At 46.5% G+C, this 21,988-nt stretch overlaps 1 protein-coding gene across 1 annotated transcript; it reads left to right on the top strand.

Moving 5' to 3' along the window:
- The first annotated feature begins 6,902 nt into the window (after positions 1 to 6,902).
- On the top strand, positions 6,903 to 19,931 carry LOC142432400 (uncharacterized). Its single transcript, XM_075537572.1, has 5 exons — positions 6,903 to 6,966; positions 10,159 to 10,223; positions 13,311 to 13,440; positions 14,393 to 14,473; positions 16,896 to 19,931. The coding sequence occupies exons 2-5, from the start codon at positions 10,209 to 10,211 to the stop codon at positions 18,860 to 18,862; spliced, it is 2,193 nt and encodes a 730-aa protein (XP_075393687.1). The 5' UTR covers positions 6,903 to 6,966; positions 10,159 to 10,208; the 3' UTR covers positions 18,863 to 19,931.
- Positions 19,932 to 21,988: the final 2,057 nt, after the last annotated feature.

Here is a 21,988-nt window from a genome sequence, read left to right as displayed (position 1 = left end):
ACCCTGTCCTATAGGGTCACCATGAGTCAGAATTGCCTAGGAGGTAAGAGAGATTTGATCTAAAGTCTGTTTGTCTCAAGACTTCAATCCTGATGCTTGTCCAAAAAAGGCATTTATTTCCATATTTACTTTCCCTATTTAGTTTTTCTTCTTTATTATCTAGAGAAGATGTGGGGGTAAATCCAAAGATTTGTTTCATTTAGACCGGCGGTTCTCAACCTGTGAGTCACGACCCCTTTGGGGGTCGAAGGACTCTTTCACAGAGGCCGCCCAATTAATAACAGTAGCAAAATTACAGTTATGTTTGGGGGGGGTGTCACCACCACATGAGGAACTGTATTAAAGGGTCATGGCATTAGGAAGGTTGAGAACCACTGATTTAAACCCTTAAAAAGCACATTTAGTTGATGTGACAGAAATAAAAAGGGGAAATAGTTGGCAATTGGACTGAAAGTTGCTAGGTTATTTACTGGAACAGAGATACACAGGAAAGAGACACATATGAAAAACAGAATACGTAAAAATTATTATTTGCCTTAATTAATTTACTTCACTTCTGTTCACATTTTGTGAAACATTCTACAGTTTTAGCTATACCTCCATGTCCTGTGTGTACCAAGCCAACAATGAAAAGCATGAAGACATTTTCTAAAAACTTTTTTAGCTGACCCAGGAAGTGCTCCCTTTCCCATCAGATACAGAAGACCCACTGGCTGCTTCGGCCAGTTGGGTTTGGCTTGCCCTTGACCTCAAGGAGCATTCAACGCAGGGTGACATGGTCTATAGCAAAAACCCCCAAGCCCTGGAAACAAAGGGAAGGTCAGATACGCTCGTACCTGGCCTGCTGGGGCTGCCAGGTGTCACAGCCACAACTGAGCCCACACAGGGCACCCAGGGTAAGCCAGACTCACCTGGGGCTCTCAAGACCCTGATGCCCTGGCCACATCCTGCTCAGACTACACCTGAACCTCGCAGATTAAAATCCCGGTTGGGATTTTAAAGATCTCCCTATTTCAACTATGGCTTAGACATTGCACGGAGCATACTCTTTTAAAAAAAGGTATTCTCAATCTGAAATTCTAACTGGGCACACTGCATAGTACCGGACAGTCCTGCTACCTGAAGATCAGCACTCCCAACTGAGAAAGAGGAGGAGGAGGCAACTGACTGGGAAGAACACCCCTTTCTTTTCCCACCGAGTCCTGGAACTTGCCCATGGCTTGTGGGCTTTGTGTTCACCTCCCTCGGGATAGTGCCCAACTCCACCACAGTTGAAAAGCGCAGGAAGCCTGGATCATGGTTAACATGGATTGACAGAAGGCGGGGGCGGAATGCATGCAGAGCTCCTTAGCCCAAAGTTGGTTCTATCGCTGGTGTCATCATAGAAAATATCCCCAATATCCAATGCAAAAAAATCCCCATTTGGTGTAACAGAACTTTGTAAAACGTGTCTAAGCAGGGCAGGATCCAGGCTGAGAAGCCAAGGGCCAGAGAGAGGTGCGCTGGTTGGCACGACTAAGAAGAAACGGTCTTGAACCAAGAACTGAACATTCTTGAACCTGAATTGTATTCTTCATGGCAGATACTTAGTAGGAGGGGCCTGGTCACTGTGCTTTGGAATGGGCACAAATATGGATCTATTTCAGCTGGTTGATTAAAAAGCTGTTTCCCAAATTTCCTTTACTGAATGAGGACCTGCAGCGCTACACTGGTTGGCTGAAGCATTTCAGTTGGCATTCCACCAATGCATGGAGCTTTTTTGGTTTTTTTTTTTTGCCAATAATATCAGGGAAACTCAGACTTCTTCCTTCAATATCATTGATTCTTTTTTTGAACAGAATAAAGATTGATTTGTATTTCACACAGTTTTGTCTCAAGGTTTGAATAGCAAGGAGTAGGGGTAGGGGAGTGAGGAAGAGGACATCGTGAGATAGCATTTTACAGCGCAAGCTTTAAGGAGAACCGCAAAACGTGTCTTTCCATATGGTACTCAGTCCAGTAGAGCCCAGGCTTGGGCTGCTGCTCTTAATCCCCAGTCGAGGCTCCACACTTGGCCATACAGCGCGTTCTCCACAGCTCTGGTGACCTGACCAGCACCGAGATTGTTCGAAGACACGTTCTTCTCTTGGCCAAATGCGTAGCGGGCTCAGAGCTTGTACATCGGAGCATTCTTGGATTAGAATAGGTAGGTCAAGATTAGTCTTCTTCAGCTCCACGTATTTGGAATCCCTAACGCCCTGGCTGCGGGATGAGCACTGACATAAGTGGATTCGAACCTCCTGAATGCTTCGAGCAGCAGCAGCAGCCACCGCCATCCTCCACCACTGATTCTTACTCGTAGATTACCTCTTGATATACTTGAACATGGGGCAAGGCTTTTAAAGCAGCACGGCGACTCGGCGTAGCCCGTCCATCTTCTTGGGATGCTTCCGGCTTCGTTCCATGAGTTACTCACAGATTCCTTCATTATGGCAACTCGTGGCTTGATCCCCACCCACCCCTCTCAGTTCTTTCCGTTGCAGACATGCCAAGCACGGGTCTTTCCTTTTGGTTTTGAACTCCGGGTCTCTCAAAGTAAAAGAGCTGGACAGCGATTTCCAAAGGTAGGGCTTGAGAAGGCAAGGTCGTCATTTCTACCGTCCATGCTCGCTACTGAGGAAATGGTACAAGAATCCTGTCTGACGTCCTCTGGTTGGCACAAAGGGGAAGGCGAATCCAGCTGCACATTAAGTCCAAGGTTGATTCCCATAAAGCAGAGGTCAGACAGGCCTCCGCATTCTATACTCCACTTTCCCATATTGTGACATAGTGTTAGTCCGGATGGACTAGAGAAACAAATCCATAGACATATGTGAATAAGAAAGAGCTTTATATACAAGAGCAGTTGAATATTGAGAAAACAACCCAGCCCAGTCCAGATCAAGTCCATAAGTCTAATATTAGCCCATAGGTCCGATACCAATCTACAAAGTCCTCTTCAGACTCACAAAACGCATGCAATGATGCCGAATGCCGGAAGATCACAGGCCAGTGGGTGGAAAGTCTTGGGGATCCAGTGGCAATGTAAGTATCTCATCCCTGGCAGAGGTCTCCATGTGACTTCTCTGGCTCCAGAGGTCTGGCTCCATCAGCCTCTCTCCATGTGTCTTCTCCACAGGGATGTCTCACAGGGAGTGAGGAGAGAGACAGACAGAGACAGAGAGACAAAGAGAGTGTATCTCCCACCTCCAAGGAGGAAATACCAGAGTTTCCAGAATCCTTAGGAGAAGGCCATGCCCACACAGAGGTCTCATTAGCTATATCCTGATTGACAGGCTACACTCCACCCCACACTCTTCATCCTCAAACTGGCACCAGATTATGTAATTAACATATCCATTGTGTGGCCACACAGAACTCAGAATGCCCTATGGTGCCTCGCCCTGCGTGTCTTCCTTCTGCAGCCCTGGGGCCTCTGCTGCCATCACCTCTATACAGGGATCTTGTCCAGAGGCTGCCACACACTGCAGAGGCCCCAGATGCTGCAGTCAGAGCAGTGGGCTTCCCAGCCCATAGAAGAGTAAAGCTGAGTACTCTGGGGCAGGAGGAAGATAAGCAGAGTAGGGCACCCTAAGGCATTTATCAGCATTAAAAAAAACCACTTGTCTGAGCAGGCCAGAGGCAAGGGACCATGTGGCTGAGAGACTGAGGACCAGAGAGATACGCCTGCCAGCATGGCTGAGAAGAGGCACCGCTGCAGACAAGAGGACTGTGTCCTTAATGTTTTTTTTTTAATTTTGGCTTGTTGTGACATGTCAACTTCCCAATAAGCCCCCCATGAGTGTGAGTATTGTCTGTGAGTTCTATGTGCATTTTTTTCTCCTGTAAGTCCATGTTAACCATGATCAAGATTTCCGGAGTTTTTCAACTGTGATGGAGCTGAGCACTACCCTGAGGGAGGCAAATAAACAGACATTTCTAGAAAATACTTGTGTGTTTATAGCTTATAATTGTTCTGCCTGGTACACATGTGGCACAGCGTTATAGCCAGGGCTGTGGAACGTGTCACGAAACGTCAACAAAAGCGAAATAAATTAATTAGGGCAAATTATAATTTTTATGTATTCTGTTTTTCATGTTTGTCTCTTACCTGTGTGTCTCTGTGCCAGTAGTTCTTCTTGAAGGTTGAGAGATTCTCTGTTTCTGCTTCTGAAATGGCTCATTTTATGCCAAGTGGAATGGCAAAGCTGACCAATCCCCAAGTTAGAATCTTCTACACCTTATCGACTCGCTTCCTCCGTGACTGGGTGGGACAAAGACTATGGCTAGAGTCTTTGGCTAGACACCAAAGAATCTCGCTTCACTGAAGCTACTGTACATTCAAGAGCAATTTTCTGTCTCTTTTGACATGGCTGGTCTTTTCTTTCCTGTCTTTCTAATGACCTTTAGCTCTCCCACATATGATATCCTTGAAGTCATCCCACAACACATTTGGTCTTCTGTCATTAGTGTTCCATGCATCCAGTTTCTTATGGAGATAGTGTCAAAATTCTGACGGGATCGACTTGAGATAGTTAAGATTTATTGTGCCAACCTGGCTGATAAACACATGTGGGATTAATTGAAGGGCAGGAAGATAAATGGTTCGGTGAGCCTCGCCTTTCTAGTTCTCGGGTCTCTTGCTTTCTGATGGTCAGACCAGGGTGCAGCTGCCTTAGCCAGTTCCCTGCTTCAGCTGGCAAGGCTCACATCCTGCAAGACATCCCTGAGGAGAAGCCACGTGGACCTACCCTGATGGAGCCCTGGGTGCCAGTGCTGAGATGCTTACATGTTCACTATGGGCTAATGTTGGACGTATGGACTTGGACAGCACTGGGTTGGGATGCTTTCCTAATGCACACTTATCCTTTATATAAAACTCTCTCTTATAGATATGAGTTTCATATGTATATGAGTTTCTGTGGATTTGTTTCCCTCGTTTAACCAGACTAACACAAGACTCAAGGTCATACTTTGGCTCTCATGGACTTGTTTTAATTTCCTTCAGCTTCAACTTGAATATGCATATGAGCAATTTATGAATACTGAATTAAAAGCTCCTGTGCCCCAATGGATCATGGATCAGACACAGAATGCCCAACCCACCTTCTAAATAATCTCTGACAGCCACACACACTCCCACCTTTATTTTGTATCTAAGGGTGAATTGTTATCCAGTCTCTTACTGGGGGAGAAGCCTTAGGCATGGACTCTGACAATTTTATACTGACAGCCCAAGAATCGACTAACACTTTGGTAGTTGTGTTCTTGGGATTGAGAGCTATATTATCTTTGTGATTTCTCCATCCAGCCTGTTCTAATCACAATTACGACTATCAGGCCCAACTTTTACATGGATTAGTTGATACACATCAAGGAGTGCAGGCTGGCAAACTTTAACAGAGGTTTTTAATTCCTTAGCAAGCTTGTAAAAATGTCGTTGCAGTTGTGAAAAACCTTTAGGAGTTTGATGCAATTCCAAGTGTGTCTAAGGAGTAATAGGGCTATGGATCTCCAGTATCTGCAGGGAGGTGAATTTGAAAAGGCATTTCAGGAAAAGACTTTAGATTCCCAGTAGGTTCTTTAGGGGAAGTTCAAAGTATTTGTATAGGGAAATTTACTAGCAAACCTCAGAGAAGCAAAGAGGCAGAGGATACCAATGAGAGGTGACAGTCAAAGAGCAGATGGTCCTGGGACAGCATGGGTAGCTGGAACAGAAACCTGACATTGCAATTCCTTCTTTGGTTTAGTTAATTGTGAAACATTAACGTTTCCTTTAGTAAACTCATTTTACACTGATCCTGGCTTCTAGATGGTTCAAAAACCCTCTGCGTCTGCTTAATTTGTCTTCTCCTGCATTTTCCTAATTGGCTGGACAGAAAATTCAATTCAGTTAACTCAAAAGAATCAAACACGTAGTCAGATGTTTTCCAGACTCTCCTGAGAAAATGCGGCGCAGATTAGGTACAAACAAACAGAATCATAGTGATTGTCCACCCAGCAGGCCAGAGTCCCAGAAAGGAATTTATACATTGCCCTTAGATTCTAAGGCTTAGAAATGACACTTTCTATCTTGCAGGAAAGCTTTCGTTTGTTCAGAGTTTGTTCAAACTCAACAGAAATACTGGTGGAGATTGCCAGGGACTTTGCACAGTGGTTTTTTTCTTTTATTTTTAAAAAACATTTTATTAGGGGCTCATACAACTCTTATCACAATCCATACATATACATACATCAATTGTATAAAGCACATCCGCACATTTCCTGCCCCAATCATTCTCAAAGCATTTGCTCTCCACTTAAGCCCTTTGCATCAGGTCCTCTTTTTTTCCCCCCTCCCTCCCCGCTCCCCCCTCCCTCATGTGCCCTTGGTAATTTATACATTGTTATTTTGTCATACCTTGCCCTATCCGGAGTCTCCCTTCCCCCCTTCTCTGCCGTCCATCTCCCAGGGAGGAGGTCACATGTGGATCCTTGTAATCAGCTCCCCCTTTCCAACCCACTCACCCTACACTCTCCCAGCATCGCCCCTCACACCCTTGGTCCTGAAGGTATCATCCACCCTGGATTCCCTGTGCCTCCAGCTCCCATATGCACCAGTGTACAACCTCTGCTCTATCCAGCCCTGCAAGGTAGAATTCGGATAATGGTAGTTGGGGGGAGGAAGCATCCAGGATCTGGGGGAAAGCTGGGTTCTTCATCGGTACTACCTCGCACCCTGACTGTCAGTCAGGGACTTTTTCTTATACCAAAGGGCTTTGAGCCTAGCAGGCGAACTAGAGGGAGCCGCTAGCTTGCAAAGGATCCTGGGAAGTGTAGTCCTGGAGTTGGTTGACGTAGACGCGTTTCGGCTCAGGGACGCTGGGAAGTGTAGTCCGGGAGCCGTGAGTACCAGGAGCACTTCCGCTCCAGGAAGGCGAGGTCGGGGCTTTGATTGCTCCCCAGGAGGTGAGTCAGGCAGGCACCCCGCGGCCCCTCGGAGCTTTCTGGGCCGGCTGGTGGGGCCGGCGGTGACCTGGTCCTGGGCCTCGGGGAAGAGAAGCCACAGCCACCGTCAGAGAACCGGGTCGGGCGGCGGAGGCGGCACTTTTCGCTTGTCTGTGGAAGTCTTTCGTTTGGGGGCGGGCTAGCGTCGTGCCCTGGGTTTGTGGGTACCCCCAGCCACCGCCCCCCTCTGCCTCCTCTTCCTGGTCACAGATTTACCGAATCCCCCCCCCCCCCCCGCGGTCTCTTCACGTGGCGAAGGATTCGTGCCTCAGTTACACTTGGATGAGATGATGCATGTCAGGGGGTGAAAGTGTCCGTTGGCAGGTGGACTTTATAAGAAATACTCAGGCGTCCAGAGCTTTGGAGGCTCCAATGGCCCTGAGATAAGAAGCCTTGGTGGCGCTGTGGACTGGGCGTCGAGCTGACGACGAGGTCCGTGGTTCAAACCCACCCGCGCCTCTTTGGGAGAAAGACGAGGCTGTCTGCTCCTGGGAAGAATGGCCGTCTTGGAAATCCTCTGTAGGCAGTGGGTTGGTGTTTTATTTTTATTTCCCTTGGTGAACGTGGGAGAAGAGGCTTTGTTGCGTTTCCATCGGCTTAACACAAATTTGCGAGTGGTCACAACTACTGGGGGCGGGGAGCCATGACAATGCACCTGGCATGACGTGAGTGAACGCATTCAGTGGGATGTCTTCTAGCCCCAGAATTCCACACGCCTCCCTGGGTTTTCCCACGTTGCTTGCCTTTGGGAAGGTGCCCTTCTGACCATTTTTCTCTTATTCCTTTTAGTGGAGAATACTTGAGTTTTCCTTTGCTGACAGGTTTCCATCTTACACGGGTTTGGGCTTTCCCAGGTGTAGTAGGTACAGGTGAGACAGCCAGTCCAAGGTACACCTTTTGGAGGCTCCGTCACTTAGCGTTCAGAGCAATCGAGTCCGAATTCTGAGCGGCTTAAAAGATTCACTTTCCGGAAAGACCACTTGCAAGGATGGTTTCAGGCAGCAAAATGGGAGGTGGCATCAAGCCTGCTTGATGCCTAGTGAACCGGGTGCAACAGAGGAAAGTGAAACGTTGCCCAGCCCTGGCCATCGCTATGACCATTAGTGGCCTGGAGGCCATCTATGCAGTCATGGTGCTGTGGGAATGTCTTCCAACCTAGGGCAACTTGGGTGGCACAGTGCGTTTAGCCGGTGGGCAGCGAGCCACAAGCAAGGTGGTTCATGCACACGAGAGGCTGCTGGCGACCCTAAAGATTTACATAAAGAGCAGTTCCAACTCTGTCCTACAGGGTCACTGTGCGTTGGAATGGACTTGGTAGCAGTCTTTTGTTTTTCATTGGGGGAGGGGGGCTCCACATGAGGGGACGCTTCCAGCACTCTATTGGACAATATTCTGTTATGCACTGAGGGGGTTTTATTTTACTTATTTTTTGATGTTTGAGAGTATAATTTTATTGTGAATTTAGAAATAAATCATACTATCACCATAAGTTATTTCCCAGAATGTAGGTGCAGAATATTTTCTGAACAATTAAAATATATCATTGGTCAAACATTAACTTTAATGTGTTCGTTCGGGCCTTCGTCATTTTCACGTACTTGCTTATGTGTGGACAAAGCAATTTATATCAAGATGGAAAGAGTTCTTAATTGTCAAAGCTAGATTTATCAGTCAACAAGAGAAGACGTTATGAAAGCATTAAATACTGGAAGGTGTGGGGGACTCGTTTGTATTCATCAAAGTCGGCTTATTTAAAATGCTTTCAAAATACCGTTAAACTACATTTCATAGTGGAAGTCTGACGGTCTCTTAACTTGTTCAAGCAATTTAAACTTATTCTCTATTTAAATACAAAATAAAAATGCTAATTTTATAATGAATAAAATTCACCATACTCTATAAATTCCAAAAGGTATAATGTTCATCAAGAAAACATTATATTTTATGGACTTATTTTATGGAATTTAATTGTCCACCAGTCCATTGCCAATAAGTTCATTACTATGACTTTTTTTTTCTGTGCTTAAGACAATGATAAGTGGAGAAAGCACAATTAATTTTTCTTTATCTTGATTCAAGTCTCAGACTATTTCATGTGAAGAAATTTCATGGGAACACCAATGTCGAAGAAAATTGATATAATTTTAATAAACATGGTTCATTAAACATTTCCTTAAACTCACTGTGCACTGAAGGGTTTTTAATTGGCTCCTGTTCAAGGAGATCACCAGGTCTTTCGTCCTAGTTTGGTTTCAGCCTGGACGCGTCAGTCAAGTCGGTCCATCGTGGAGCGCCCTGCAGTGGTTGTAAACACTGGTGGCAGAGCTTCCAGTACGTCAGCAACTCACACACAACACACTGGCGCTTCGTGACTGACGCATGACGGGATCTCCTTGAAAACGGAAGGCCGGAGAAGAACGGATGGACTTGGATGAATGGGGCTGGCGGAGAATATTGAGCACACCACGGACTGCCAGGAGAACAAACAAATCTGTCTTGGAAGAAGTGCGACTGGACCGCTCCTTAGGTGCAAGGACGGGGTGACTTTGCCTCGTGGACCTTGGCCGTGTTTGCAGGAGGGACCGGTCCCTGGAGAAGAATGTCATAGAGTCAACAAAAAAGGCAGAAGACTCTCAACAAGATGGGCTGATACCGTGGCTGCAACAGTGGGCGCCGGCACGGCAGCGGTTGTAAGAAGGGCGCAGGACTGGGTAGTGCTTCGTTCTGTTGTACAGAGAGAGGGTCGCTGTGAGACAGAACCCACTCAATGGCATCTAATGATAGCAACAAAACACCCGATGCATGCGGCAGGAAATAGGGAAGACAGGCATGCTTATCCCAACTTCTAAGTGATTGAATAGTGACTCAGAGAGTTTTCATACTCAAGGTTGACACTGCTAATAAGCAGAAAGTAATAAGGAGAAATTAAAATCCAGGCATTTGAGCCCCAGTACATTATGCTGTCCATGTGCCTCTTGTTTGCTCTGAAAGCTGGGTGCAGGGCAAGTATTCTGAGGGCTACAGGAAGCACTGCCAGGGGCTAGAACCCAGCCCCTGCTGTGCTTGAAGCTGTGGGCAGTTGTGTGCGCCTATCAGGTGTCAATGGATCCGAAGCCGCCTCAGCCTCACTCTCACGCCCTCTTTCCCTTCCAGAGTTCCGCTTACCCAGCACGCTGGCTTTCCCCAGAAGGAAGAAGTGAAAAATGACCAATTTCCAGGTAAGTTAGGTTTGCCTTTCTGCTTCTTAAAACCACAGCTTTCAGATCCAAGACCAGCAATCAGGTGGAGCTTTCCCCAGCTTGCGAAGGCAAATGGGCTTCCCAGGGATTGTTCCAGGCCGGGCTCTTGCTTTTGTTGGTGTGCAAATCACAGCAGTTGCCCTGGGGTTGATTCTGACTCACGGTGACCCAAGTGTGTCAGAGTGGAAATGTGTTAGTTTGTTTGGGTGTTCCTCGACTGCCTTTTTAGAAGTTCGTCACCAGGCTTTCTTCCAGGGCGCCTTGAGGTGAACCAGCCCTCTCAACTTTCCGATTAGCAACCGAGCACGTTCAACTACCTGCAGCCAGGTACTCTCTTTGCAAATAACAGTGTCAGCATTCATAGAATCTTTTTTTCTAAATCAACTCCCACGCACATTAAAAAACAACTCCCACGATCATTACCAACATGTTTCCACATCAGTCGCCTTCATCTTTCTACATCCCTTTTTACCCTTTACAGGTACACATTTGGAATCAAGATTTTTAAGTTTATTGTGATATTCCTAGGGCCACATCCTTTCTCATAGTTTACCCAATTTTTTTTTTGTAACTTCACCATTTTAAAGAACTTTACAATGACAGTGTTTCTGTCAGAAATTCCAATTCTGAGAATCTCACTTTTTTTTGACCTCCATAAAGTTCTAATGACTCAATTATTTTTTCATATCTGTTGCCACATGTTTTTTTGGAAAGAACTTCTAAAGTCTGGTTCGGATGACACTGAACTCAGAGAACGTCCTGCTAGTTGTGTTCCTAGATCAGGCGTTAGATTCTTCCTGTAATTCTAAACTAAGCCAGGTGGGTGTGGTTTTAAAGTTTCTATTGTAACCATTACCATGTTACTGCATTCTAGCGGCATCTGTCCTTAGTTGTAGCACTTGTCAGGCCTGTGCCCCATGGAGCAGCAGTTTGAGGATTAAATGGCTTTCTCTGCAGATACTCCCCGAAGTCCTCTAAGTTTTCAGCTGACCCGGAAGTTTCTTACCGAAGCGAGGTTTGAGGTATTCCACCCAGGTGAAAGGAGAGCCCCGGAAAAACAGAGAGTTCCCCGTTTTCCTTCTGGGTTTAGTTTGTTGTTGTTGCAAATTCACCATTTTAAAGAATTTTGCCACAGCCGTGTTTCTGTCGGAAATTCCGATGTTGAGAATCACATTGGGTGGGGGCAGGGGGTGGGGGTGGCTGTTGTGCCCTAGTGAGGAGGGAATTCCAAAAGCATCGCCCTTCACTGGCTCTGTCACTGGCACATCCCTTCATTGTCTGATGCGCCAACGAATCATTCAACACAGAGATGCTCAGAGCTTCAGCTTGAACAGATGCAGAAATGAGCCGTCTTCGGATCAAAATGTTACAACTGCCACACACACAACAGTGTGACACGAGTAGGAAAGGGAGGGGAGTGGGGTGGCGGCGGCGGTGGTGGGTGAATTATTGATTGGGGACTCTTCTAGCCATAGTCCTTGTTAACTCCCACCAAACACCCCTTTTCACTGATGGGTCTGCGTCAGAGAAGGTGGGGGAAGATGCTGATGGGAGACCGTTGTAAGCGATTGTTAGCAGGATTCGTGTGTTGGCCATCCTGCTGGGTATAAAAGGAACCATCTCAGAAGCAGGAAGGGAGGAGCTCACTACCAGCAGAAGAGAAGAGCTGGGAGTGGAGCGTGTCCCTTGGACCTCAGGGTGCCTATGCATTGAGCTTCCTTGATCCCAAAGGCGTGGCAGAAGAGCAGCGGCAGTGGGTCCAGGAGCCAGAGCATAAGATAGTGCTGGTCTTCCCAGGCCACAGAGCAAGTAAAGCTGCGTGCTCTGGGGCAGCCAGCTGCCTTGTGGAATGGAGTGCCTCTGGGCACGTAACAAAGGGAGCTGGGTTTGCTGACCCACAGAGCTGGACTTAAATGTACAACAGAATGACAGACTGCCTGCTCCTGTGCCATCCTCACAATTGCTCTCAAATCTGAGCCCATTGTTGCAGCCACCATGTCAGTCCATCTTGCCCAGGGCCTTCCTCTTTTTTGCTGACCCTCCACCGAGCATGATGCCCTCTCTAGATCTCTCCTGACAACATGTCCAAAGTACATGAGACAAGGTTTCGCCACCCTTGCCTCTAAGGAGCATTCTGGCTGTACTTCTTCCAAGGCGCATTGATGCGTTCTCTTGGCATCTCGTGGTGCTTTCAGTATTCTTTGGCAGCACCGTAATTCAAATGCCTCTGTTCTCTGGTCTTCCTTAGTCAGTGTCCAGTTTTCACACGCCTTGGAGGTGGTTGAAAATACCCTGGCTTGGGCCAGGTGCAAGAGCGGGAGGGGACAGAGACAATTCGATTCCTGACATTCCACCCTTACTCCCACTCAGTCGTGTGTGGAAGTCCCAAAGCCTACGACTAGAGGGGCCACTTGAAAAGGATGACTTGAGCCACAGCTCTTAGCCCTGTCACCATGACTACGCTTGTAATCAAGACAGGGAGTTTGACTTGAGAACACAGAGCCAGCTAGCCCTGGAAGGTTAATGAAGGCCTGTTGGCAAGCATTCATGAACTAGTGGGACTACCCGGTGAGAGAGAGAGGCAGGCAGCATCTCATCATGTGCTGTCAGGATGAAGTCTGGTTCTGTCGGTCACATAGTAAACTGTGTGTGTACACTGTGAGGGACTTGGCTATATAAAGGAAACCGTTTACGGAACAAAGCCATATTTTACTTACTTATTTAGTGGTGCTTTTGTTGTGATTGTGCAATGGGAGTTTCTTTGGGGTGCAGCAAGTTAAAGGGTCAGCTCCTGACAGACTAGAGGCTCTAATCTGCTTCAGAAGAAAGGCCCAGTGACCTACTTCCAAAAAGTCAGCCATTGAAAACCTATGGAGCCCAGGTCTACCCTGACGCCATGGGTGGCCATACATTCTAATCCACTCCACGGCACCTGGTTTTGCTGGTGGAAGGGAAAGGGTGCAACTTAAATCTCCTGTGTCCCATGATCCCTCTCCACCTTCTCAGTGCTGTCCTTCCAGGAGACTTTGGTTGTGAGATTGAGGCTGGTTGTGTTCGGTGCTGCAGGAAGCGGTGACGTTCAAGGACGTGGCTGTGATCTTCACCGAGGAGGAGCTGGGGCTGCTGGACTCCTCCCAGAAGATGCTACACCGAGACGTGATGCTGGAGAACTTCCGGAACCTGGTCTCTTTGGGTGGTGAGGACAGGCGCCCTCTGGAACTGATCATCATCCCCTGGAATCGGGTTTCTTAGCCATGGCACTGTTGACGTTGCCCAAAACCCAAACCCACTGTCATTGAGGCAACGCCAGCTCATAACGAGTGACCCTCTCAGGAAAGGGTAGAACTGTCCTGGTGGGTTTTCTGAGACTGTAACTCTTTACAGAAGTAGAAAGCTCCACCTTCCTTCTAAGGAGAAGCTGTTGGATTTGAACTTGTGGATCCCAGCTCAGTACATAGCCACTATATTACCAGGGCTCCAGCTAATTCACTATTACAGGAAATTGTCCTGTACTCTGTAGGGTATTATCAGCATCCCTGGCTTCTACTCCCTATTTCAAGGCTATACTCTAACCCCCGTGGAGCATGAAGATAAGGCACTTCTGGTCTTTGCGCCAAGACAAAAGTTTATCAAGTGAGCAGGTTGGCTGCTCCTGACTCCTTGTTTCATATCTCCTTCAACAAAGGGGGAGTCATGACCCACTGACAGGGCATGCAACTTGTTGAAGGTGTTGTATCAGCATTTTTGCCCCAGAAGAGAGTAGCAGTCTCAGCGTTCCATAGACTAAATGATAGACATGTATAACAGTCACTGCTTCGATGATACACAAGTACAAGTACAACAGTAGCCATTAGCAGGGTCACGGGAGATCGGAAGGGATGCGATGAACAGAAAAGCAAAAACAACAAAAAGAAACAGGAGATTTAAGCCTTTAATTTCAGTAATTTACCTGTGTGTGTGTGTGTGTGTGTGTGTGCGCGCGCGCGCGCGCGCGTACTGACTCATGACAGTCAGTGAATGTCTTACAGTGGGTCACACGCACGGAGTTTGAAAACCATTCGGGCAGAGGGAGGAACGTCTTCGGTGCTGGGTTTTCCAGTGATCTTTACTGTCTGCTTTTGCTGCAGCAGATTTCCTTGTCTCCACAGGGTCTCAGTCCTTCAAGCCAGATATGATCTCACAGTTGGAGAGAGAGGAGACGCTCCAGACCCAGGGCGGCTGGTGTTCAGGTGAGAACTGGGTGGCTGCGAGTCCCTGGAGGGAACATCCCAGCCTTCTGCCTTCATTCTGGAGAGTGACTTCTCCACAGGAGCCCCAGAGGGAGCCTGAGTCATATCATGTCACGCCTCTGCTTCAGACCCTCCACTTTGGCTTCGCATGTCACCAAGGGACAGTCCTGGCAGGGCCAGTCACGTTTGCATTCTTGCCTCGTGTGTAGTCTGTTGTCGAGTCAATTCTGACTCATGGTGAGCCTACATGGTTACAGAGCAGGACTGTTCCATAGGACGGTCTTGCACTGTCAGTCTCCACAGAAGCAGGTCAGTGGATTTGAACCACCAGCTTTTAGGTTAGCAGTTGAGTGGAAACCGTTCACCCGACCCAAGGCCCTCACCTCACTTGATCATTCAACATTTTAAAAAAGAAAATTCCACTTTATTTTGGGTGAAAAGACACAAAACCCACTCCTGATCCATTGTTTCTAGACGTACTGCTCGGTAACATCGGTGATAGTCTTCACCCTGTATCCACGGGGGGAAAAAGCAACACCTTGTTTCCACGGAGTCATTGCTGACTAATAGTGGTGCCCCGTGGTTTCCAAGACTGTACCGGTTTATGGGAGGTAGAAAGCCCGGTCTCACCTTCAGAGCTGCTGGTGGTTTCAAACTGCCAACCACGCAGATCTCAGTCCAACACATAACCACTATACGACCAGGGCTCTTTTATATTTCTCTCTGTTCTACTTGTTTTACTTTCACTTACTTAAACTCCCTGCCCAGCCCCTTCCAACTTTGTCGTCTGTCCGTAAGACTGATATTCGCCCATATGTCCAATACGAATCTCTAAATTCCTCTTCAGACTCACACAACACATGCAGTGATGCCAAATACAGAACGATCACAGGCCAGTGGGTGGAAAGTCCTTTGGTTCCAGTGGAAGTGTAAACATCTTAGCGCTGGCAGGGGTGTCCAAGTGGCTTCTCCAGCTCCGAGGCTCTGGCTACATCATCCCGTCTCCACGTGGCTTGTCAACAGAGGGTCTCTCAGGGAGCCGGTGTGTGCAGCCTCCAGCGAGCTATTTATCTCCTTAGCACCTCCAAATGAGGTCATTGAGCTGCGACCTGATTGATGGGTAAACTCAACCCCTGATTGGTGGGTAAACTCAACCCCTTCACTTGTAAGTCTCAAATTGACAACAGATTATGTAACCACCACACCTATGTACAGCTCCTTCAGATCAAGTTCTCTCCATCATGCTGAGCCAACTTCTCCTACATGTGGCGTCACATTTCCCATCCCTAACAACAAAAAGTAACTGACACCTGGGGAATAGTACATCCTCTCCCCAACCCCTCACGCCCCAGGTAACCACTTAGGAACATTGGTTTCTTCACAGCTGTAATTGTGTTATTGTTATGAATTGGGCAACTCCTGTGAAAGGGTCGTTTGACCCTCAAGGGGGTCTTGACCCACTGATTAAGAATCCCTGCTGTAAGTGTACAGGAGTAGAAAGGCTCATCTTTCTCCCTCGGAGAGGCTGGTGGTTTCGATCTGCTGACCTTCTTGGTAGCAGCCAAACACACAGCCCACTATGCCACCAGGGCTCCAAGTTGGTTTCTACATATTTATCTACACAGGTCATTTGATGACAGTGAGAACATGCAATGTTTTCCACTCCTACCAGCAATGGTGAAGGGTTCCAGTTTCCCACATCCTCTCTAACACTTGTTATTTTCTGTGTGTGTGTGTGTTAAATCTTACATATTTGTTGGCCGCCTGAATGTCCTCTTTGGTAATATTGGTAATCTGTTCCCGGTAACTTAGAACTGTGTGGGCTCACATGCCAGTCAATCAATAATGGCGGCACTAATTGGGGACAGTCAGGGCTGCCTGCTGGAGAAGAATGTAACCTGAGAGTTGAAGTGTCTAAAATGACTTCTCAAAGACGCCCTGTCTAAGTCTGAAACTTAAAGCAGGAGCTAGCAGGGGTCAGCAGGGGTCCTCAGGCTCCTCGGGGCTCATCTTCCTTTTAACCCAGCCATGAAGTGACAGAGCTCTTCAAGGATGAGGAGACCCTTTCATTGGCTCAGTGACAAAGGCAAAAGTATCCCAAGTCCATGGCTTCCATTTTTACTTACGTGCCAATAACCAGGCCCCACGGGGAACGTCATTCATGTGTCACTGTTTTCAAAGTGTTCCCCGAGACTTGGCCTAAGCCATTGCAAGGACATCTTTCCCGAGGCTGGGGACCCAGAGACCACCTCTTTGGTTCTAGAGGGTGAGAAAGCCAGAGAACACTCAACACTGACGGTCGACAAGCGGAAGATTCTCTTCATGAATGAAAAATGAATATGGAGGCCTAGGTGGAACATTCTGAAATACCCAAACAAAGCATGCGCTTGTCCTCAATGCTGTATCCTCTTTGTCCTTTCAGGAGGCAGAGATCAAAAGGAGATGGAGCCTCCCGAAGCAGCAATAAGATGCCTTTCCCTGGGAGAGCTTTCCTGCCGGCAAATCAGGGGACATGTGAACAAATCCACTCACAGTCAAGACTCTGTGATGAGTGATCAAGGAAAGGGGGCTCGCTTCCCCAAGCAAAGGGATCCCCCCTGCCAAGCCGAGGAAGGTGTTGCTGAAGATGACAACTGTCTAACGAATCATAGAGGGGATGATTCCAATGTTACCAAAACTCAAGAATTTCCAGCTGGGAGAACTCAGAATTCCTGGAACAAAATATACCTGAGTGAGACCCAGAATTTCCAAGGAAATGGTATGCAAACTCAAATGAAAAACAGATTGTGTGTATTTCCTCCCTGCGTTGACATTCTCAACTGCATGTCACACCATCACAACAAGGCCACGCGCAAAAGGGACAAGACTTATCGCAACACTTCCTATGGGAAAGATATCACCTTAACGATATCGTCGCTCAACCAGCATAGTGTCATTCTCCCCGGACAGAAGACGTTCCGGTGTACAGAATGTGACAGTGCCTTCGGCGATCGCTCCAGCCTTGAACACCATTGTCAGCAGGCACACTTGGGAAAGAAGCCCCCTACGTGTGGTGCACGGGGACAGGGCGTCCGTTACGGCTTAGGGATTCCAGAGCAGCGAAGTGCCCACAGGGGGAAAAAACGCTATTGGTGTCAGGAATGTGGCAAGGGTTTTAGTCAGAGCTCCAACCTGCAAACTCATCAGAGAGTGCACACCGGGGAGAAACCCTACACGTGCCACGAATGTGGCAAGAGCTTCAATCAGAGTTCCCATCTTTACGCTCACCTGCCTATTCACACGGGAGAGAAGCCCTACCGGTGTGACAACTGTGGGAAGGGTTTCAGCCGTAGCACAGACCTTAACATTCACTGCAGAGTCCACACCGGCGAGAAACCGTACAAGTGTGAGGTGTGTGGGAAGGGCTTCACCCAGAGATCACACCTTCAAGCCCACCAGAGGACTCACACAGGAGAGAAGCCATACACCTGTGGGGATTGTGGCAAACGCTTCAGCTGTAGCTCCAATCTCCACACCCATCAGAGAGTCCACACCGAAGAGAAACCCTACAGGTGTGACGCCTGTGGCAAGTGCTTCAGTCTGAGCTTTAATCTCCACAGTCACCAGCGCGTCCACACGGGAGAGAAACCCTATAGATGTGAAGAGTGCGGTAAGGGGTTTAGTTCGGCCTCCAGTTTTCAGAGCCATCAGAGGGTCCACACAGGTGAGAAGCCTTTCCGATGTAATGTGTGTGGTAAGGGCTTCAGCCAGAGTTCCTATTTTCAAGCCCACCAGAGAGTCCACACTGGAGAAAAACCCTACAAATGCGAGGTGTGTGGGAAGCGGTTCAACTGGAGCCTGAACCTCCACAATCATCAGCGGGTCCACACAGGAGAGAAGCCCTACAAATGTGAGGAATGTGGGAAGGGTTTCAGCCAGGCCTCAAATCTTCAAGCTCATCAGAGCGTCCACACCGGGGAAAAACCATTCAAGTGCGAAGCATGCCAGAAGCGATTCAGCCAGGCCTCACATCTTCAAGCCCATCAGCGAGTCCATACAGGAGAGAAACCCTTTACATGTGCGACCTGTGGGAAGGCCTTCAGCCAGAGGTCAAATCTGCAAGTCCACCAGATCATTCACACCGGAGAGAAGCCATTTAAGTGCGAGGAGTGTGGAAAGGAATTCAGTTGGAGTGCTGGGCTCAGCGCTCACCAGAGGGTGCACACGGGGGAGAAGCCGTATACATGTCAGCAGTGTGGTAAGGGCTTCAGTCAGGCCTCCCATTTTCACACGCATCAGAGGGTCCACACCGGAGAGAAGCCGTACATCTGTGACGTCTGTTGCAAGGGTTTCAGTCAGAGATCACACCTCGTGTACCACCAGAGAGTCCACGGCGGAGGTCATCTATAGAGGCATGCAGCCTGCAGTTAGCGTTCACATCTTCATTTCCACTGGAGAGCCCATGCTGATAACGGTGCAAAGTTATTCCCTGAGAACTTGGAAGCCCCATCAAAGGATCTTCGTAAGAGAGATCGGTATTGTTTAAGGACTCTCTTGGAAAGGAACCCTTTCTAGCATCAGATCCCACAGAGACGAGAAAACTTTGTTTTATAAACATGGCCAGTATTTGTAGCTCCCGTTTTGGGGTGGAAAATTTTCTTCATCTTAATCTCCACCGCATAGAATATACAGTACCTGTATACCCAGCAATGATTCAATAACAGGGAGGAAAGACCCCACAATTAAGACAAATGTGGAAAGCTTTCATCAGTGTCCTACCCTAAATTTGTATTAAAATCTACTCAGAATTCTGCAAGTCTTCATAACATTACTTCCAAGAAACCAACATTAACCAAGCTGCAAAAGTCATGTAATATCGTTATCCACAATAACACAAATTTGAAAGGCTTTGAATGGCTTCATTCATCCAGCTTCAGTTCTGTGTACAGAATCATCCTTTGCATATGGTAAAACTTTTCATATCATTAGTTTGTATTTTGTAGAATGTTTTCTTTACTAATAAGCCACTGCAGTTTATACAATTGAATTGTTCAGCTCTCACTAAAGTAGGGTTTTCTTGTAACTCTGAAGTAATTACTTAGCAACAAAACAGTTTCTTAGTAAACTTCGAGTTGATAATAATTGCTTACTTCTCATTATTTCTGCTCAGGCTTAGCTCTCTGCTGTCGTCCTTTTCCACTCGGACTTCCTACACAAAGAGACGTTGGCAAATTACAAGGACATCCATTATATCAAATGTTTCATCCCATTCCCATCCCTCCAATACAAGGGAAGAGAACCCTTTTGAATTCTGACTAAAACTTCAGTGCCACTTACACAACATTCTGTGGTGAATGTCTTCTCTCAGTAGCAGTGGATGGACAGCATGAGCTTTTTGAGATTAGTGGGTCCATATGTATGCAAGTACCATCTAACATGGTAATCCTAGCACTAGAATTTTGTGTAGATTGACAGCAAAATCAAGAAAGATTATATACCAAGGTGTTTATCCTAAAGATTAAGTTTTGATATATAATGTAGTCATTAAAATGACAGAGACTTATGAAGGGAAAAGAACTTACATATTCATGAGAAAACAAGGTTAGAGCCTTCCTAGTACAATATAAAAAATTTACCTCAAGATGTGGTTGATAAAAGCGGGACTTCAAAAAGACTGTAGAAATTAAATTTTTTTTCATGAAATTTTTTGGAGCCTTCTCATGTTTAGAGGTAATATGTAGAAAAGTCATTCATATAAGAGCTCACCAAAAAGTATTTCTGCAAAATCATAGAGACCCTTATTGATAAAAAATATCCACATATGGCTCTGTTGTTTCTCAACATCCCCTCCATGTAGATCCATTTACTTCTAAAGGTGATGTTTCCATCTCTCTAACTCTTCTCCAAAGAGTTCTGCCATCTTAAATTCACACTGCATCAAGATGGTAGATTTGGCTTCTCTTCCAGTGCAGTAGCTAAATGGCTCCTATGGAGGTCACCTGTGATGCGTGTGCTCACAAGGAGATGTTTGGGTATCAGGCTCTGAATGAGTAAGCAGATTTTGCTTCTAAATTGTCTGGGGGATGCCTAAAAAATTAAGTCTTTTGGTCTGAACTGGGGCTCTCTGGCAGGGGAGGGAGCAGTGAGCAAAGACTGAAGGCTGATCTGCTTCTGAATTTCTTGGAAGCAGGGCATTAGAAAGCACTGTATTCTGGGGGAGTGAGAAGGTTAACACATTGTGATATACTTTTATGCCTTCAACAATAAAATACACAAGGAAACTGGAAATAATGGCTCAGTTAAAGAACAAAACAAATTGTCTTCACAGAAGCCTGGATAATGAACAGGTTAACCAATGAAAACTCCAACCTACTGTCATCCAGTAGATTTCAACTCATAGTAACCCAGGTTTCCCAGGCTGTAAATCCTTAAGGGAACAGATAATTCATCTTTCTCCTGTGGAGTGGCTGGTGGGGGCTTACATGGCAGTGCAACTAGGGCTCCTTAGTGGACAGGCTAGAGGATTTTAAAACACTATAAAAGAACTAGACTCAACAAATGTATAGAATACCCAACAATAGCATTATGTACATTTTTCTCCAGTGGGCATGAATCGTTCTCCAAAATACACCATAAGCTAGTCTCAAACAAGTCACGATGCATTTAAAAAGATGTGAACCATATAAGGTATTATCTCTAACCACAGTGGAATGAAATGGAAAAACAAGGGAAACAAAAGTAATCATGTGGAACATAATCCAATATTAACCATTGGCTCAAGGAATCGAGATCAGAAGACATGTAGGGTCAAATGAAAACGAAAGCACAATATTCCAAAATCTAGGACGCAGCAAAGACATCACTACGAGTGAAATTTAACATGCTAAATACATTTTAAAAGATCTGAAATCAGCCTAATTTTCTTTATAGCTTCAGGAATTAGAACATGAAGCACAAACTAAACTCAGAGCTGCCAGAGGAAGAAAATTTAAATTCAGACCAGGAATTAAGCAGAAAATAGAAAATTAATGGATGTAATCGATGAAAAATTTTGAAAGATTAAGGTATAAACTAAAATCAGAAGTGGAAGTAGTGAGGACTTTACAACAAATCCTACAGCAATAACTCACTGCTATCGGGTCAAACTGACTCATAATGAGCCCTTGCAGTTTGCAAGACTGTAACTGTTTATGGGAGTAAAAAACCCAGTGTTTCTCCCAAGGAGCTGCTGGTGGTTTCAAACTGCCAACCATGTGGGTTTCAGCCCAACTCTTAACCACTACACCACCAAGGCTCTTAATACCAGAAATAAAAATCTCAAGATTAAGGAACAATTGAACGCTAACATCGTGTATTACATATCAGTGATTAAATGGACACTGGAGACACATAAACCAAGTTCAGAACAAGGAAATCTCCGAAGTAGAAAATATCAGATGAGACTCTGGAACTTCCTCTTCAATAGAGAGACCCGAAAGCAAAAGGAGGAAATGGTGAAAAGCTGGACAGCATATATGTAAAGGATGCCCAGGAAAG

This window comes from Tenrec ecaudatus, chromosome 18, assembly GCF_050624435.1.
Source record: "Tenrec ecaudatus isolate mTenEca1 chromosome 18, mTenEca1.hap1, whole genome shotgun sequence".
Classification (NCBI taxonomy): domain Eukaryota; kingdom Metazoa; phylum Chordata; class Mammalia; order Afrosoricida; family Tenrecidae; genus Tenrec; species Tenrec ecaudatus.
The sequence above is the reverse complement of the archived record's forward strand: the minus strand, read 5'-3'. Positions and strand labels throughout refer to the sequence as shown.